The sequence below is a fragment of the Lampetra fluviatilis genome, chromosome 4, assembly GCF_964198595.1.
Source record: "Lampetra fluviatilis chromosome 4, kcLamFluv1.1, whole genome shotgun sequence".
In the NCBI taxonomy this organism is placed as follows: Eukaryota; Metazoa; Chordata; class Hyperoartia; order Petromyzontiformes; family Petromyzontidae; genus Lampetra; species Lampetra fluviatilis.
In genome coordinates, this window is record NC_136278.1 from 12,431,727 (window position 1) to 12,445,973 (window position 14,247).

At 56.1% G+C, this 14,247-nt stretch overlaps 1 protein-coding gene across 2 annotated transcripts; it reads right to left on the reverse strand.

The window, feature by feature from the left end:
- Positions 1–416: 416 nt before the first annotated feature.
- Positions 417–13,013, reverse strand: LOC144931574 (uncharacterized). Of its 2 annotated transcripts, none has more exons than XM_078855578.1 (3): positions 12,564–13,013; positions 5,871–6,077; positions 417–5,435 (listed from the first exon to the last, which is right to left on the reverse strand). In XM_078855578.1, the coding sequence occupies exons 1-3, from the start codon at positions 12,636–12,638 to the stop codon at positions 3,105–3,107; spliced, it is 2,613 nt and encodes an 870-aa protein (XP_078711704.1). In that variant the 5' UTR covers positions 12,639–13,013; the 3' UTR covers positions 417–3,104. The 2 variants fall into 2 exon arrangements, with proteins under 2 accessions (XP_078711704.1, XP_078711703.1); XM_078855577.1 differs by having other exon boundaries at positions 417–5,438.
- Positions 13,014–14,247: the final 1,234 nt, after the last annotated feature.

The window sequence follows — 14,247 nt, forward strand, 5'->3', positions numbered from 1 at the left end:
AGCACGTTTGTTTGCATGTTCACCACAAGTACTGTGTGTTGCATTGCCAGGTTGGAGGTCTTTGCATTGACAGGCTCTATGTCTTACTAGCAGTCACAGATGCTCCTTTTCCTCGATTTGGCGGTGAGCTCTCGTTTTTTCACGATACAATAGCCACCCCCAAAGCGTCAGGGCGTCCTCCGATCTTACATTTACATGCAAATACCATCTCTAGCCCCGCCCACTTATCCTTGGGCTGCACCCATCTCAGGCCTATATAACACCCTGCTTCAGCAGCTCTCTCGCTGTATTTTTGCACCTGAAGACGATTGCTTATGTTGCGATCGAAACGTCGTGATTTTTTTGTTATTTTTCTATCTACGTGACTTTACCGAAAGACCCAAAGAATATGCCACATACACACGCATACACCAAGAAACATGATGTTTGTGACTTTAATAATGCACTTGCAACAACAAAGCATTTATAACATCTACATCATTACATTCATATAAATAATACTGCATGTGTATATACAATATTTCATTTATGTTACGTACACACGCAAGGACTGGGCGTTTCTTCACCAAGGTGTTAACTTGGCATCACCCTGGATCGCTCAACCGAACGTAATGGTCAATGACGCCTACGTGGTGTCACGGGGTGTAACGTTGACGTGCCACCACTATACCCGCTCGGTTGAACGTTGGAGCGATGCGATGAGTGAACCGGCATCCTAACAGGGTAGGGATGGCACAAAGCCAATATCCCAGAATAAGAATATTTAGCTCTTTTTCACAGACGCCCAGCAGGCTCTGAAGCCACACCATGTGATTATTGGTGCACCACGTGACCATCACGTCCAAGTTCCACCATGGTACGCAGCGTTCACCGAACACACAACCCGGTGAACCCGGCCGTGTGGAAAATCTCCAGGGAAGTGGTGGCACAGTAAAGTTTGCACAATGCGCTGCGAACCCGGCTTCTCCGAGTTCGATTCCTGGTCACGGTAAACATCCGTGCCGAATTAAATCTGAATCTCCCACCCCACCCGCCCCACTTCACCATCCTGCACTGACCAGCATGGTGAAGTATGGTCAAACAACCATAATGGACAGAGCCGGAGGGAGATCTTCATCCAACACGAGGCTAGTCATATCAAACAACTGCAAAGGCTGACGAGACTTGAGGAGGTCTTCATACAGCAGTAGATTAAATGTACAAAGTGCAATATTGTCGGCATAAATGCACGGACACAAATTTCGTTAGAACTGCTGTTTGTGTATAGTTTGTTGTCCTTCCCCCACACTTCAGATTAGCACGGTTGGCTACGTACGGTGCGAAAGAAGTTCTACATACGTGCTTACGTACAGCGCAGGTCAATGTTAACCGACTTTTCCCTTCGAATCACAAAATGTTGTACAGATAGTGCAGCAATGGCACAACCATTCCACAGTATGCGGAGCGTGTTGGGGAAGATCAACATCACCTTTAATTACTTCCCGCATCGTTCCCATGCAGGAGGGGGAGGGGGGGTAGTTCTCTCCCCGGCTGTGCCAATGTTGCGGCGCAAAATCAATTATCACGTCGGGATTTTTTCCCGTTCGGGATTAAAACGTCGTTCGGTTAACTTTTTGGAAAACGTTAAAACTTTAAATCCTAAAAACCACGTGTACATTTTTTTCTCACACGGAGAATGACAAAATGGCTTCGCACTCGCCGCGCACGGCGTGCATGCCGCACACAACGCAGTCCTTCCACGTGTTAGGAATTCAGTGCAGTGCGGTTTCGCCGGCAGCATTGGATGCATTGAACATACATACAGCACATATACTCCTGATCGGTCAGTCATTCACGACATTAACAAGTATCCATATCGTGGTATAAACGTTAGTAAAGCGGATTCGTGGTATTCTATTGTATTGGTGGCCGTCGGCTCAACATCCAGGTTAGGAAGGAACAATGCGACGCCCTCATGTTTACACCGTTATTTTCCCTGCTACTGTGCATGAAAGAGCGCCGGAATTGGCCTAAGGTGGCAAAACTTTGGTGATACCGATGTATTTATAGGGCTGACGTGAGTGAATTACTTAATAACCCGACTCGTTTCAAATGGTTATCGCATAATTCACTTTGATATTGGCCATGTAAAGAAATTGGAAATGCTAAAAGTTATGCCAACTCAAGTGGTCTTGACACGTGAAATATCTGTCAAGGGTCATAGACGATATTGCTGGGTTAGTCAGAGGCCAAGCACTTTTTTTCCCATGCAACCAGGTAACACTGAGTGCAATATTATATTATATTTTCACAGATTAATCTATTTCTTTGGATTTTACCCAAAATTTTATTTCGTCTATTTTAGATTTCGCTGGTGGCATCACATCGAGCCAGAGTATCCATTCGATGCTCTGACAGTGCAGTGCAACCCTTTGTTCGAGAACGCCCCGCAGAAGTTAATGTCACAGAGCTACCTCTGAGATCATGTGATCCGAGTGTTCCGCAGAGTGGTGGGCAGCACTTTGCCCACATCCACTGTGTAAGGGTAATAATGTTTGTGGTGTGGAGGTCAAACCATTTTCACTTTCAGAGATGGAATTTAGCTAAAGTGCAAAACCAAATTTGATGCGATGGCTTTTTGTGCCAGTAGTTGGTGACCAGCCCGAGATCATTCACTCACGACACTTGCAAATCAGGCTTCATCATAAGTGGATTATCAACTGTTTGCTCAGACTCCTGAGCCACCACATTCTCACAGCTACTTAGTGACTTAAGGTTAGTAATTACCAAAGCAAGCCCGAACAGTCGGCCTTACAACACCCTCTGATCTCATTACTTGTAAAATGAGGCTGCCAATTTAGTAAAAATCCAACGTGATTTCTCAGGTCTGCCGATCAAAAGAAACCGTTTAACGCGGTACTGCGAGGTCAAATTGCATGAATTTACATTTGATTGCATAAGACAGTACAGTGCTTCCCACAATACCACCGTTGGTGCGTTTGGTGGCAGCGTGGAACTAAACCAGCATTTTAATCGACAGCCTCGCACCTACGCCGAGATTGAGCCCCACAGCCTGCGATGTGGTCACCAAAGCCCCCCCCCCCCCCACCTTAGTCCATTATCCCTTAAACCGCTCCGTGGGATGCAGTCCCTGCTCGGGCCTGCGCGCTGCTCCCCGTGCCGCCGCCTTCGTCCAAGTCTACGTTTGAGATCCGCATGGAATAGTCGTCGTGCTCGGAGCCACCGCCGCCCGCGCACCAAACGTCCATGGGCTCCGCTGCAGCCGCACCGGCGCTCCCCGCCGCCTCCAGGGCCACCCCGCACGACTCCCCCCGGGGGCTCCGCTCGGCCGTCACGGCGCCGGCGCCGGCCACCGCCATCTCCACTTCGCCGTTCTCGGCGCTCCGGCCGCCGGCGCCGCCGGGGGACTCCGCGGCGGCCGCGCGCCTCTCGAGCGCGTCGAGGGCGCGCTGCACGCGCCGGACGCCCTCCTTGCGAGCGCGCCGCACCACCTCGTCGCCCGCCGGCTCCACCGAGTCGAGCCGCAGCAGCTCCTTGGTGAGCAGCTCCTCGAGCAGCAGGAAGCTGCGCTCGCCACGCCGGCCCGAGAAGGCCTCCACGTCGCGCTCCAGACGCTGCGCCGCCGCCTCCACCTCCGCGATCCGCCGCAGGCCCGGGTGCTCCGGCATCTTCGGCTCGGGAAGCTTCTGCTCAGCAGCTATCTCCTCGGGCGCGTTCTGTTGAGGCATCTTCTGTTGAGGCGTCTTCTGCGCGGGCATCTGCTGAGGCATCTTATTCTCAGTCGTCTTCTGCTGAGGCATCTTCTGTTGAGGCACCTTCTGTTGAGACATCTTCTGCTCGGGCATCTGCTGAGGAATCTTATTCTCAGGCATCTTCTGTTGAGGCATTTTCTGCTCGGGCATTTGTTGAGGCATCTTCTGCTGAGGAATCTTCTGCTCAGCCATCATCTGCTGAGGTATCTTCTGCTCAGGCATTTTCTGTTGGGGCATCTGCTGCTCGGGCATCTGCTGAGGCATCTGCTGTTGAGGCATCTGCTGTTCGGGCATCTTCTGTTGAGGCATCTGCTGTTGAGGCATCTGCTGTTGAGGCATCTGCTGCTCGGGCATCCTCTGTGGAGGCATCTTCTGTTGAGGCATCTTCTGCTCAGGCATCTGCTGTTGAGGCATCTGCTGTTGAGGCATCTGCTGAGGCATCTTCTGCTGAGGCATCTTCTGCTGAGCCATCTGCTGTTGAGGCATCTGCTGTTGAGGCATCTGCTGCTCGGGCATCTGCTGCTCGGGCATCCTCTGTGGAGGCATCTGCTCAGGCACCGCATATTCAGGCACCCTCTGCTTGGATGCCACTTGCTCGGGTGGCGGCAGGCCAGCCTGCGGGACGGACGCCACGCCAGGCGCCGGCGTGGCCACTTTGGCGGCCGCGGCAGCCTTTACCGCCGAGGCCACCTTGGCTGCCGAGGCGCCAGCGGGAGTCGCTTTGCCCACGGGCGCCGCCTTGGCTGCTGGCGTCATGCTCGGAGGCGCCTGTGCGCCGGCAGCAGGCCCAGGGACCAGCCAGGCCTGCGGTAGGGGCGGCGGCGGCGGCGGCAGTGGTGGCGGCGTTGCTTCACGCCGCCCGGTGCCCACGTCCGAGCTGGGCGCCGGCTGTTGCTGCCGCTTCGGTTGCTGCGGAGGTGGCAGCGGAATCGGCGCCACCGCTTCCACCCTCATCCCCACCTCCGGCTGTGCCACGCCGTCGGCCGGGCACCCGTCCACCGCTCCCTCGGCATCCTCCGCGGGCTGGGCTCGGACTTTGGAGTGGAGAGCTGTGTGGGCCTGGGGCTGCCTGGCCAGGTGCATGGCGTCCACCGCCCACCGCGCTCCTCTCTCCCTGTTGTCGCCGCCGTCGTCGCCGTCCCCACCGCCGTCCCCGCCGTCAGTCTTCTCCGCCGCCTGCGCCCGCCCCGCCGGCACGTCCACGCCCTCGGTCTCCATGCTCTCGCCCGCCACGTTCCTCCCGCCGGCGGCCCCCACGAGCGAGCGAGCGACCGGAGGCGACGCCTGGCGCCGTCCCAGCACGCGGATCGGCACCACCCTTTCCGCCGCCCTCCCGCAGCTCCCCGCGGCCCCCGCGCCCACGTCGGTCTCCATGGGGCTGCTGCCGCGGGCCCCCTTGGAGGCCGCCGCCGCCGGCCCCCTGCCGCCGACCTCGTCCGGCCACGCGTCGCTCCGTCGCAGCGACGGGAAGGAAGAGGGGTGCAGCTTGTGCTGCGCACCGTCGTGCAGCCTCGAGTGCAGCGGCCCGTGGGCGGGCGAGCGCGACCTCGTGACCATGGGGTCCTCGTCGGGGGTCATGGGTCGGCCCGGGGGCTGGGGGCTGCTCGCGGCACGCCGCGCCCATAACGAGGGGCCGAAGTCGGGCGGGAACGGGGAGTGGCGGCCGCACTCCCGGGGCTGCTGCTGCTGCGAGGGAGGGAGAAGAAAAGGGTCGTTTCATTGGTGGTCCCGCTCGGGGCATCCACGGTGGCGAGATGTTAACTCCCTCGCCTGGTATACAGGAGGTCGTGGATTCGATCCTGACCCCGACGCCTGTTATATACTCTTTGTTTTTTTTCGGTAAAGTCACGTAGGTGAAAACAATAAAATAAAATAAATAAAAATGTGTTGTATATTTGCGTCTCTCTCTCTCCCCGCCTGTGGTCGTGTGGATTTGTCTCTGGGTCCTCCGGTTTTTACCCCTCCAGAATTTAGAATCGACGTGCTTTTGGAGTAGGCGAGGTATTTAACACCTTGCCACCGCGAGGCCCACATATACGTATGGACATGCCAAATGTCGCCGTGCGGTAGCTCATCCCCTCCACGTGACGTCGGGGTGGGGGGGGGGTAGAAACACACCTGCTGCTCGGGATCAGCCGCATCCTCGTCGTGCTCGGAGACGCCGGAGCCGGGCCGCCGCGCCTCGCTCGGCCCCGCGCCGGCGCCAGCGCCGCCCCTCCCCGCCGCGCTCCTCCTCTGCTGCGCCCACTCGGGCAAGGAGTCGAACCCAAATTCCGGGCCCCAGAAGGTCGTGTCGTCAAAGCCGCTCGGCCAGTCGGCGAACATCTGGGGCGAGCGACAGCAAAGATCGGGGTTAGCGACACGTTCGTCTCAAAGCACACCTCCGCTTGGCCTCCGATGAAGAAGCTCAACATATACACACACACGAACCTCTTTCGTACCGTGCGGAGCCAACCATGCTAATCGGAGGTGTCTATACACAGCATGCACGTACAAGGACAACCTTTCACCATTAAGCCTTGGAGACATACGAGGGTAAGCGCCCATAGTAAGCACCTAATAATGCAGACATACCTCAGGAGGTGGCATTTTTTTAGGATCATGTCCAGCTCGATACAAAGAGCAGGAACCTGTATTTAGGCCGTGGGGAGAGTTGCATCGTGGGCGCTACCCCCTACCACGATCTCACGCCCGGTGTCGGCAATTTATATTCAAGCCCGAGTCGGAGCTCTCCTGGGTCAACACACGTCCCCTCGTGCGCCTTCATAATCCCTACGGCCGAGGCGATGTGGAGTCACGTGATGGACGCTCGTTCAGGCAGAGCCCTGGGCACAAATGACCCCCCCCCATCAGGGTGGAGTCTCTCACCGCCATGGCCTGAGGGCCAGCAACAGGCACACCACGTGGGGAGACTACTCCACAACAGCGGTCGTGTTAACCCTCTCCCGTTCCGAGACGTTGCAGGGTGGGTGGTGTCCTGTTCACCGCTTAATCTCGGAACAAGCAAGCGGTAGGATGTCATGAGAGTAGCGCCGCTGTTTTTAAAGACGTCGTACTGTACTCACCACAGAGAACTGCAGTGACACGACCGCACTCTATGATAGCTGCCACCAAACTGTGCCACGTGCCCTCCCACATGGCCCTTTTACTTCAGATTACGTTCGTAATCGATTCCGTTCCGATGATATAAGCGTATGGAATCGGAACGGAAGCCGGAAGAAAAACTGATGACGTACGTCATTGGAATGGGAAAGGGGGTTAAAGAGACTGAGACTCGCCACAGCACAGTACAAGCTGGATATAAGCACACCTCTTTGGTCGAAGTTTCCCTTTGCCTTCCTCCGCCTGTGCAATGTGAGCATGTGTCGCTTATATTAGGACTGTCATCTATCCAGCTTCCATTGGTTATCCCATTTCCATCAGTGTTCATCAGGGCCCAGTCTCCACGTGCTCAAAAGAACACGATGGCGACTCTTTCGGCAAGCGTACGGCACGCACAGACATTGTCGCCTATTTGGCCGTGCGCTTCACCACCCGCACCGACTCAAACCGCGTCTAATTTTAACCAGTGCCAAGTTGTGCTCGGGAAATGGCCAGAAATGCCCAGGCTGCTTCCACTGCCAACTCTCGGATGCGCTGCGCCAAATTTAGATCGCCACGCGCTCCCTCGCTCCGAATTCCTCCACATACACATGCGCACTGTTCATCAGCAGCACACTCCACGGGACGCCACACACTGTCGTACACAAAGACAAAGATACCCCGTATAGCGAAACGGACTGTTGCAGCAAGCGCCGTCAGCTAGCACCATTGAAGGCCGGCACGGCACACGAAGGGGTGGGTGGCCAACACCTCACCCAGCCGCCTTTGTCTCCCCAGTGGCGATGTTTACACACTGTACCAGGTACTCATTGAGGCTGAGTCAACCTGGAGAAGGCCCAGGACAGGTTCACCGGTGTTGACCATGAGCGGGAATCGAACACGGGTCTCCAGGTTCGTCGCACAGCACTACCGCTCCCCACTGTGGTCCACACACAAGCTACAATCCCATCCAAACTCACACAGACCATAGGACACACAACTCAATCCTACTTGGCAGTCACACGCGCACACACACACCCTGTGTAACGCCAATGAGTCATTCACACACACAGACCACGGTAGGATGTCACACACACACGTACTCATCCCATGAGACACGCACGCTCGTACACACACCCTCTCTGAAAACCACGCGGTCAACTCTTCCAGACAACGGCCAATTGAACAGAGCCCCCCTGTGCCCAGGCTGCTGCAACAGCTGCTGCAGCCATGACCTTCTAAGGCAGCGCAACAGACAAGGTGGGGGACAGCATCACGGAATGCCCAGCGGAGGAGTGGCGGCGCAGTGGTTAGCGCACCGCACTACGAATCCGGGCGGTAACAACCCGAGTTTGATTCCCGGCCATGGCTAACATCGGCGGTGAGAGATATCTGAACCGGTCAAGGCCCCCCCCCTCTTTACTAGCCGCAGTGGCGAGATGTTAACTACCTCGCCTGGTATATAGGGAGGTCGTGGGTTCGACCCTGACGCCTGCTGTATATTTGGAGTTTGCGTGTATCTCTCTCTCCCCGTGGTTGCGTGGATTTTTCTCCGCGTCCTGTTTTTCCCTCCACATTTATAATCAACATCACGCGTTTAGAGTATTTGACTGCAATACATTTCCACGTGATAAAACACATCGTTTAGGATCCATTTGTGCCCCCCCCCTGCCACCTCTGTCAATTACCAACAGCGTGCGAGGCCTTCAACAAGCAGCGGATTGACAAAGGGCTGTCGATAACCAATAACTATTCCCCAACGGAGTTGAAATACAGGACGAGTCGCTGTGGCCACGGTTACACTATTGCCCCCCCCCCCCACACATACACACGGCAGTTGAGACACAGAGGGTCTCTATGTGCGCGCTGGCCACCGCGTACTTGGCGGAAGGAAAAATCTCGCACATTCCCACCACACGAGACACTCGGATGTGAATCCTCGGCATCGGGCACACGGCCGCGAAAAAATGTGTGCACTTAAAGGTCTTGCTCGGTCAGTGTGGTGGAGAAAGCCCTCCCCATGCCCACGCCAGTCGCATGCTCCCCCTTTGATAGTTGCGGTCAGCAACTACCAAACGCGGCTCTTCTGACGCCTGCTGCATATTTGGAGTTTGCGTGTCTCTCTTCCTCTCCGTGGTTACGTGGATTTTTCTCCGGGTCCTCCAATTTTCCCCTCCACATTTAGAATCAACGTGCGTTTCGAGTATTTGGCCGCTATACATTTCCACTTGATGGTTAGCCACTTCGTTGAGCTATCGGTTGTGGCCAGGTCACTTCTGAAAAAGAGTAACAGTATGCAGCTCAGTGGGCCTTAGCTGGTAAAATATAAAAATAGTTGAATAATGTGTAGGTTAAGGGCCGCTTCGTGACGCTATTTATCAAGGACTCACCGTCTCGTATTCACCACATGCATTGCTGGCTCTTGAAATAGAGGGCTTTTTTTCCCAGCGAATAAAAAAAAAATCATGGCTCGATCTTGTTATTTTGGTTTACCGACCCATTTGGTCAACTGCGTCTCGAGGAGAGGCCTCGTCAAACCTGGCTACCACCAACTGCACCCCCCCCCCATCCTCTCGCTAGCCCCACACGCGCGACACGCGCCTGGCGTGTTAGTGGACGATGCGTTTCGACGGACCACGCGTTTATTGTGGCCTTCACGGGAAGCGCGCAAGGCAGCACGGAAGAGGCCGTTTGATCGAGGATAGCGGCCCATCTCGCCACAACGGGGACGGGTGGGCACACTTCCAACGTGCGTGGAACAGGGACCTCCCCCCTCCCGCCGCTGGTTTTGCTATTTGCGTGGTGTGTGCAGCGTGCCGATTGGGACCATGGGGTGGGCCCATTTAGGGTCAAATGTCCCACCGCCCCCCGCCCCATGCCTCGACCGCCACCCAGAAACCACCCCCACCAACCACACGAGTCGAGTGATCTCATGCGGATTAAGAGGACACTCTTCGTGCAGCGTTACCATATTCTCTGGATTAGAAGAGTCTACTCTTTCCAAAATTGTAAAGCAAAGTTTTGGGGGTGGGGGAGGTGCGTCTTATAATCCGGTAGTTGTGCATGTGACCCGTGGCATCTGCTAGGTCCGTCCCATGACCTCCTGTGTCCCATGACCTCCTGTCAGCGGGCGTTCGACACTTCACGTGGCCTCAAAGTGCACCTAGCCTGGCACAAGCGCCGTGGTATCGTCACCGCCACTTAGTGGCGAATGGCGGTCGTCGTTATAAATTGTATGTACGGTATGTATGTTGAACTTCTTTAGCTCCGTACGCAGCCCACAGCGCTAATCGGAAGCGCACGGTTGGAAGTGCTTCCTACTTTAAGGACAGTCTTATCGGTCCGGAGAATACGACATTTTATTCCATTCTTAGATAAATCAAGCATGTGATGGCAGCAGCCTGCCTATTTATGTTTCATACAGCTGGTCGTGAGTGAGTGAATGACTCATGTAGATGATCGCGTGTTCCGGAAGGGTCTGGAAAAATGTGAAGGCTCGTACAAATATAGTCGAGTCGATGTTTACGCAGTAACCAGAACAATCGGTGAATCGAAAATTTCGATTTGGGCCCCCCTCAAACTTTTGGGGACGCAAATAATGTTTTTAACCTTTTCTTTTTTCCACCAAAAGCCCGGTGGGTCGGAAAACCAAAGTAACATTTTTTTGTAATTCGGTAACCAAAACCCAACTTAATATTTCAAGGGGCGTGCAATGTACTGTGTTGGTGACTGTCACGAAGCAGCGGCCCTTAAAGAGCCACCGCATGGAGGCCGCTGCACGAAGCCGAATCGGGTCTTCATTCGGGAGGTCGTAAAGAGTGCTGGATCCAGATACAACATCAGATTTTCAGCTCCGAAAAGAAAGATTGGGGAGGATTTTGAGGCCCCTCAAAATTTAAGGGGATTGGGGGGACATGTGTGTACCCTTTTCACTTATGAAGCAAGGCCTACATCACTACATGGCGGAGTTTGTCGGTGGAGATTTTAGAAGCTTCGAACGGTGCCGAATCCAAACGTGACATAACGCTGAGTCTCCTGACGTTTGGACCGAGAGCATGGCGTTCACGAAGCACCTGAGTGTGCAGCAGGGGTATACACAGCGGCAGTGGAGCGCTGCGAACCCGGGGACCCGAGGTCCTAGGCCTCCCCTAGGTCGACTCAGCCTCAAATGAGTACCTTGTGCCGCGTGTTAACTGGGGAGACAAAGGCGGCCGGGCGTGGTGTCTGCTGGCCACCCCCTCGTGTGCCCGTGCCGGCCTTCAAAGGTGCCGCTCGCTTGCAGCCCTTGCCCCAACAGTCTATGAAGGCTATACGGGGGGCATATTTGTCTTTGTACACGAGGGTAACTTGTGGAGTGATTTTGGACTGGCCCACACCGGTTCGCGTCTCCTTGATTGATACGACCGAGGGAGGGGGGGCAGAGCACGACAGCTGCGGCCACACGCAAATGAGACCGGCTCACATCCCTGGGGTAATGGACACAACATTCATAAACACGCTCCCCCCCCCCGTTACATCCACTACTTACTTAGGGCATCCCAATACCACGTCTCTTTCTCACTCTCCTATAGGGGTCGTGTGCCCATACTTCACCACGCGGATTGTAGTGGGGCCTTGTGGGTTGGAAGCGCAAATCGTACCCATTACCGGCTCCTGATATCACTCTCCAACTGCTTTTGGCCCGTGGATGGGGAATTCGAACGGGTCAGGGCGATTTAGGAGCACAGTGCGCTAACCACTGCGCCACCGCTCCTCGCGCGAATCAGTGTTCACACTAAACTAATTGTATTTTACCAGGTAAGCCCCCACAAATAATATCCGAACGAAGTGGGGTATCGTCACGTGTACATTTATAGCAGGAGCCAAATAACTCCGAGCATTTGGTGACATCGATTCGACGAAATGTGGATTGGGGGGGGACCCAGAGACAAATCCACGCGACCTTGGGACAAGCGAGAGATGAAGACGACGCAGCAGCAACAGGCAGGCGTCGAACCCACGACTCTGGCATAGCAGGCGAGGGGGTTTACAAGTCGCGGCACCCCCCACGAACCGCAGGACACGACCCGAGACCCCGAGACCCCAGCTTTGGGGCAGACGACAGGGTCCTGGCTGGCCGCTGAGACCCCTTCACGAGAAACCCCTTCACGTGTCGCTACCCCGACACACACCTGTCAACCCCTTGTTAACACACCTGTTCAACCCCTTGCCAGTGCCCTACCTTGTTACAGCCCAATTCATCAGCCCTTAGTGGTCACCCCCCCCGTGACCTTATACATCTCAACGTTCATCCTATAAAGTCCCATCACAGGGCAGAAACACAAACAGAAACACAAACACATTTGTGTTTGCCCGCATTGAAACGTCTGCACGGCGCAGTCTGGACCTGAACAACTCAAATGTCCCCCGGACGACAAGAACACGGGATGGGTCGACAGCCTCCTCCATCATCACAGCCACACACCCGTCAACTAGAGACGGAGGTGCCAACAACAGCGAGTGAATGAACTCGTCAGGGAGTGGGAGGCAGGCAGGGAGAAGGGCAGGGAGTGGGGCAGGAGGGAGTGAGGCAGGAGGGAGTGGGGCTGGGAGTGAGGGAGTGGGGCAGAAGGGAGTGGGGCAGGAGGGAGTGGGGCAGGGAGCGGGGCAGGAGTGGGGCAGGGAGTGGGGAGTGGGGCAGGGAGCGGGGCAGAAGGGAGTGGGGAGCGGGGCAGGGAGTGAGGCAGGCACCTGCTGCTGGGCGTCGTCCCACAAGGGGTGATCCCTCAGCGAGCGAAACCCCTTGAACGGGGGCAGTCGCGCCATCGGCTGTGCGCTCTCCTCCTCCTCCACGTAGCGGAGAAATCGCGGCCGCGGTGCGGCAACACCACGCCACGTTGGGGATGACCACCGCTGCTGATGATGAAGTTGCTGCTGATGAGGGTGCTGCTGATGATGTTGCTCCTACTGCTGATGCTGCTGATGAGGGTGCTGATGAAGTTGCTGTTGTTGCCGCTGCTGATGTTGCCGCTGATGATGATGTTGCTGATGATGTTGCTGCTGCTGCTGATGAAGTTGCTGATGGTGCTGCTCCTACTGCTGCTCCTACTGCTGCTTTCTTCTCTTCTCGGCTCCACTCCGCTGCCCGCTACTGCCCGCGGGCCGCCCCCGGCTCGGCCTCTTTAAAGGGCAGCGCCGGCCCGTGACGTCATAAGGCGGAGAATCCCCCAGAAGGGGCCAGAAACCCACACAGCCCCGCCCCCCTCCTCGGCCCCCTCCCCCCCATCGCCCCGCCCCCTCGCCTAGTGCCTCCCCTCCCACCACGCTCCGCCCCTTTGCTAACCACGCCCCCATTACGTCACTCCCCCCCTCCGCCCCCCTTACGTCACTCCCCCCCCGCCGAATCCCCCCCCCCATCTCGCGCCGCTCGCCCCCCTGTCGGCGACCCCGCCCCGCCCCTACCGTCCCCATAGCCCATTCTAGAGATACAAAGGTCCCCTGTATAGCCTCAACAGGCTGTAGGGGCAAGTGCTGTTAGCGAGCAGCAGCGCCTACGAAGGCTACCGGCGCTGTGGCACACGAGGAGGAGGATGGGTGGCGAGCACCACCCCCGGCCGCCTTTGTCTCCCCAGAGGCGAAGTTTACGCCGTCCGGGAGGCACCAGAACCGGTTCAGAGAATCATCGTCACTGGCGTTGGCCGTGAGCGCGAATCGAACTCGGGTCGCCGGGTTTCGTAGCGCAGCGAAGCGCTAACCACTGCGCCACCGCTCCCCACGATAGCCCCTTCACTACCACCATCATCATCAACCGTGGCCTATGGGGCCGTCCATAAATGACGTCACGCACCTAGGGGGGGGGGGGGTCAGACATTTGTGACGATGTTCTACTTAATTAAATATACTTTTTAATAAATGTTTTCTCTTACATTACCTACAACATCAGAGTGCAGCGCCACATTAAATACGCACTACAATGACAATAGTTTAAAGCGATTTGAAGCAAGTTTAATTTTTTTGGAGGGGGGGGGGGGCAGAGCTTCGTGACGTCATATTTGAGGGGGGGGGTCTGACTTTTTGTGACGCCGTGTGACGAAGGGAGGGGGGGTCAAAAATCGTCCAAAATCGCGTGACATTATTTATGGACGGCCCCTTTGCTCTATCCACTGCTGAGCTGAAGGCCTCCCTCGAGCCGTCATCAGTCCGTCCATCCCCTGTACACGATCCGATCTCATCGCTCCATCTCCACCGTGTTGTGACCTCTCTCGTTCCCTGGGCGCTCTGTGGGCTGCTGCTGCTGCCTCTTGGCCTGACCCCTTGCGGGCAGCCCGCCTTTTGAAACAAGCCCCCTGGATTGAGTCCACTCGGTTCTTTCCATGACTCTTAAACTTCTGAAGCGCGGCGAGCGCACGCGGTCCCCGCTTGTTACGACGCCGCG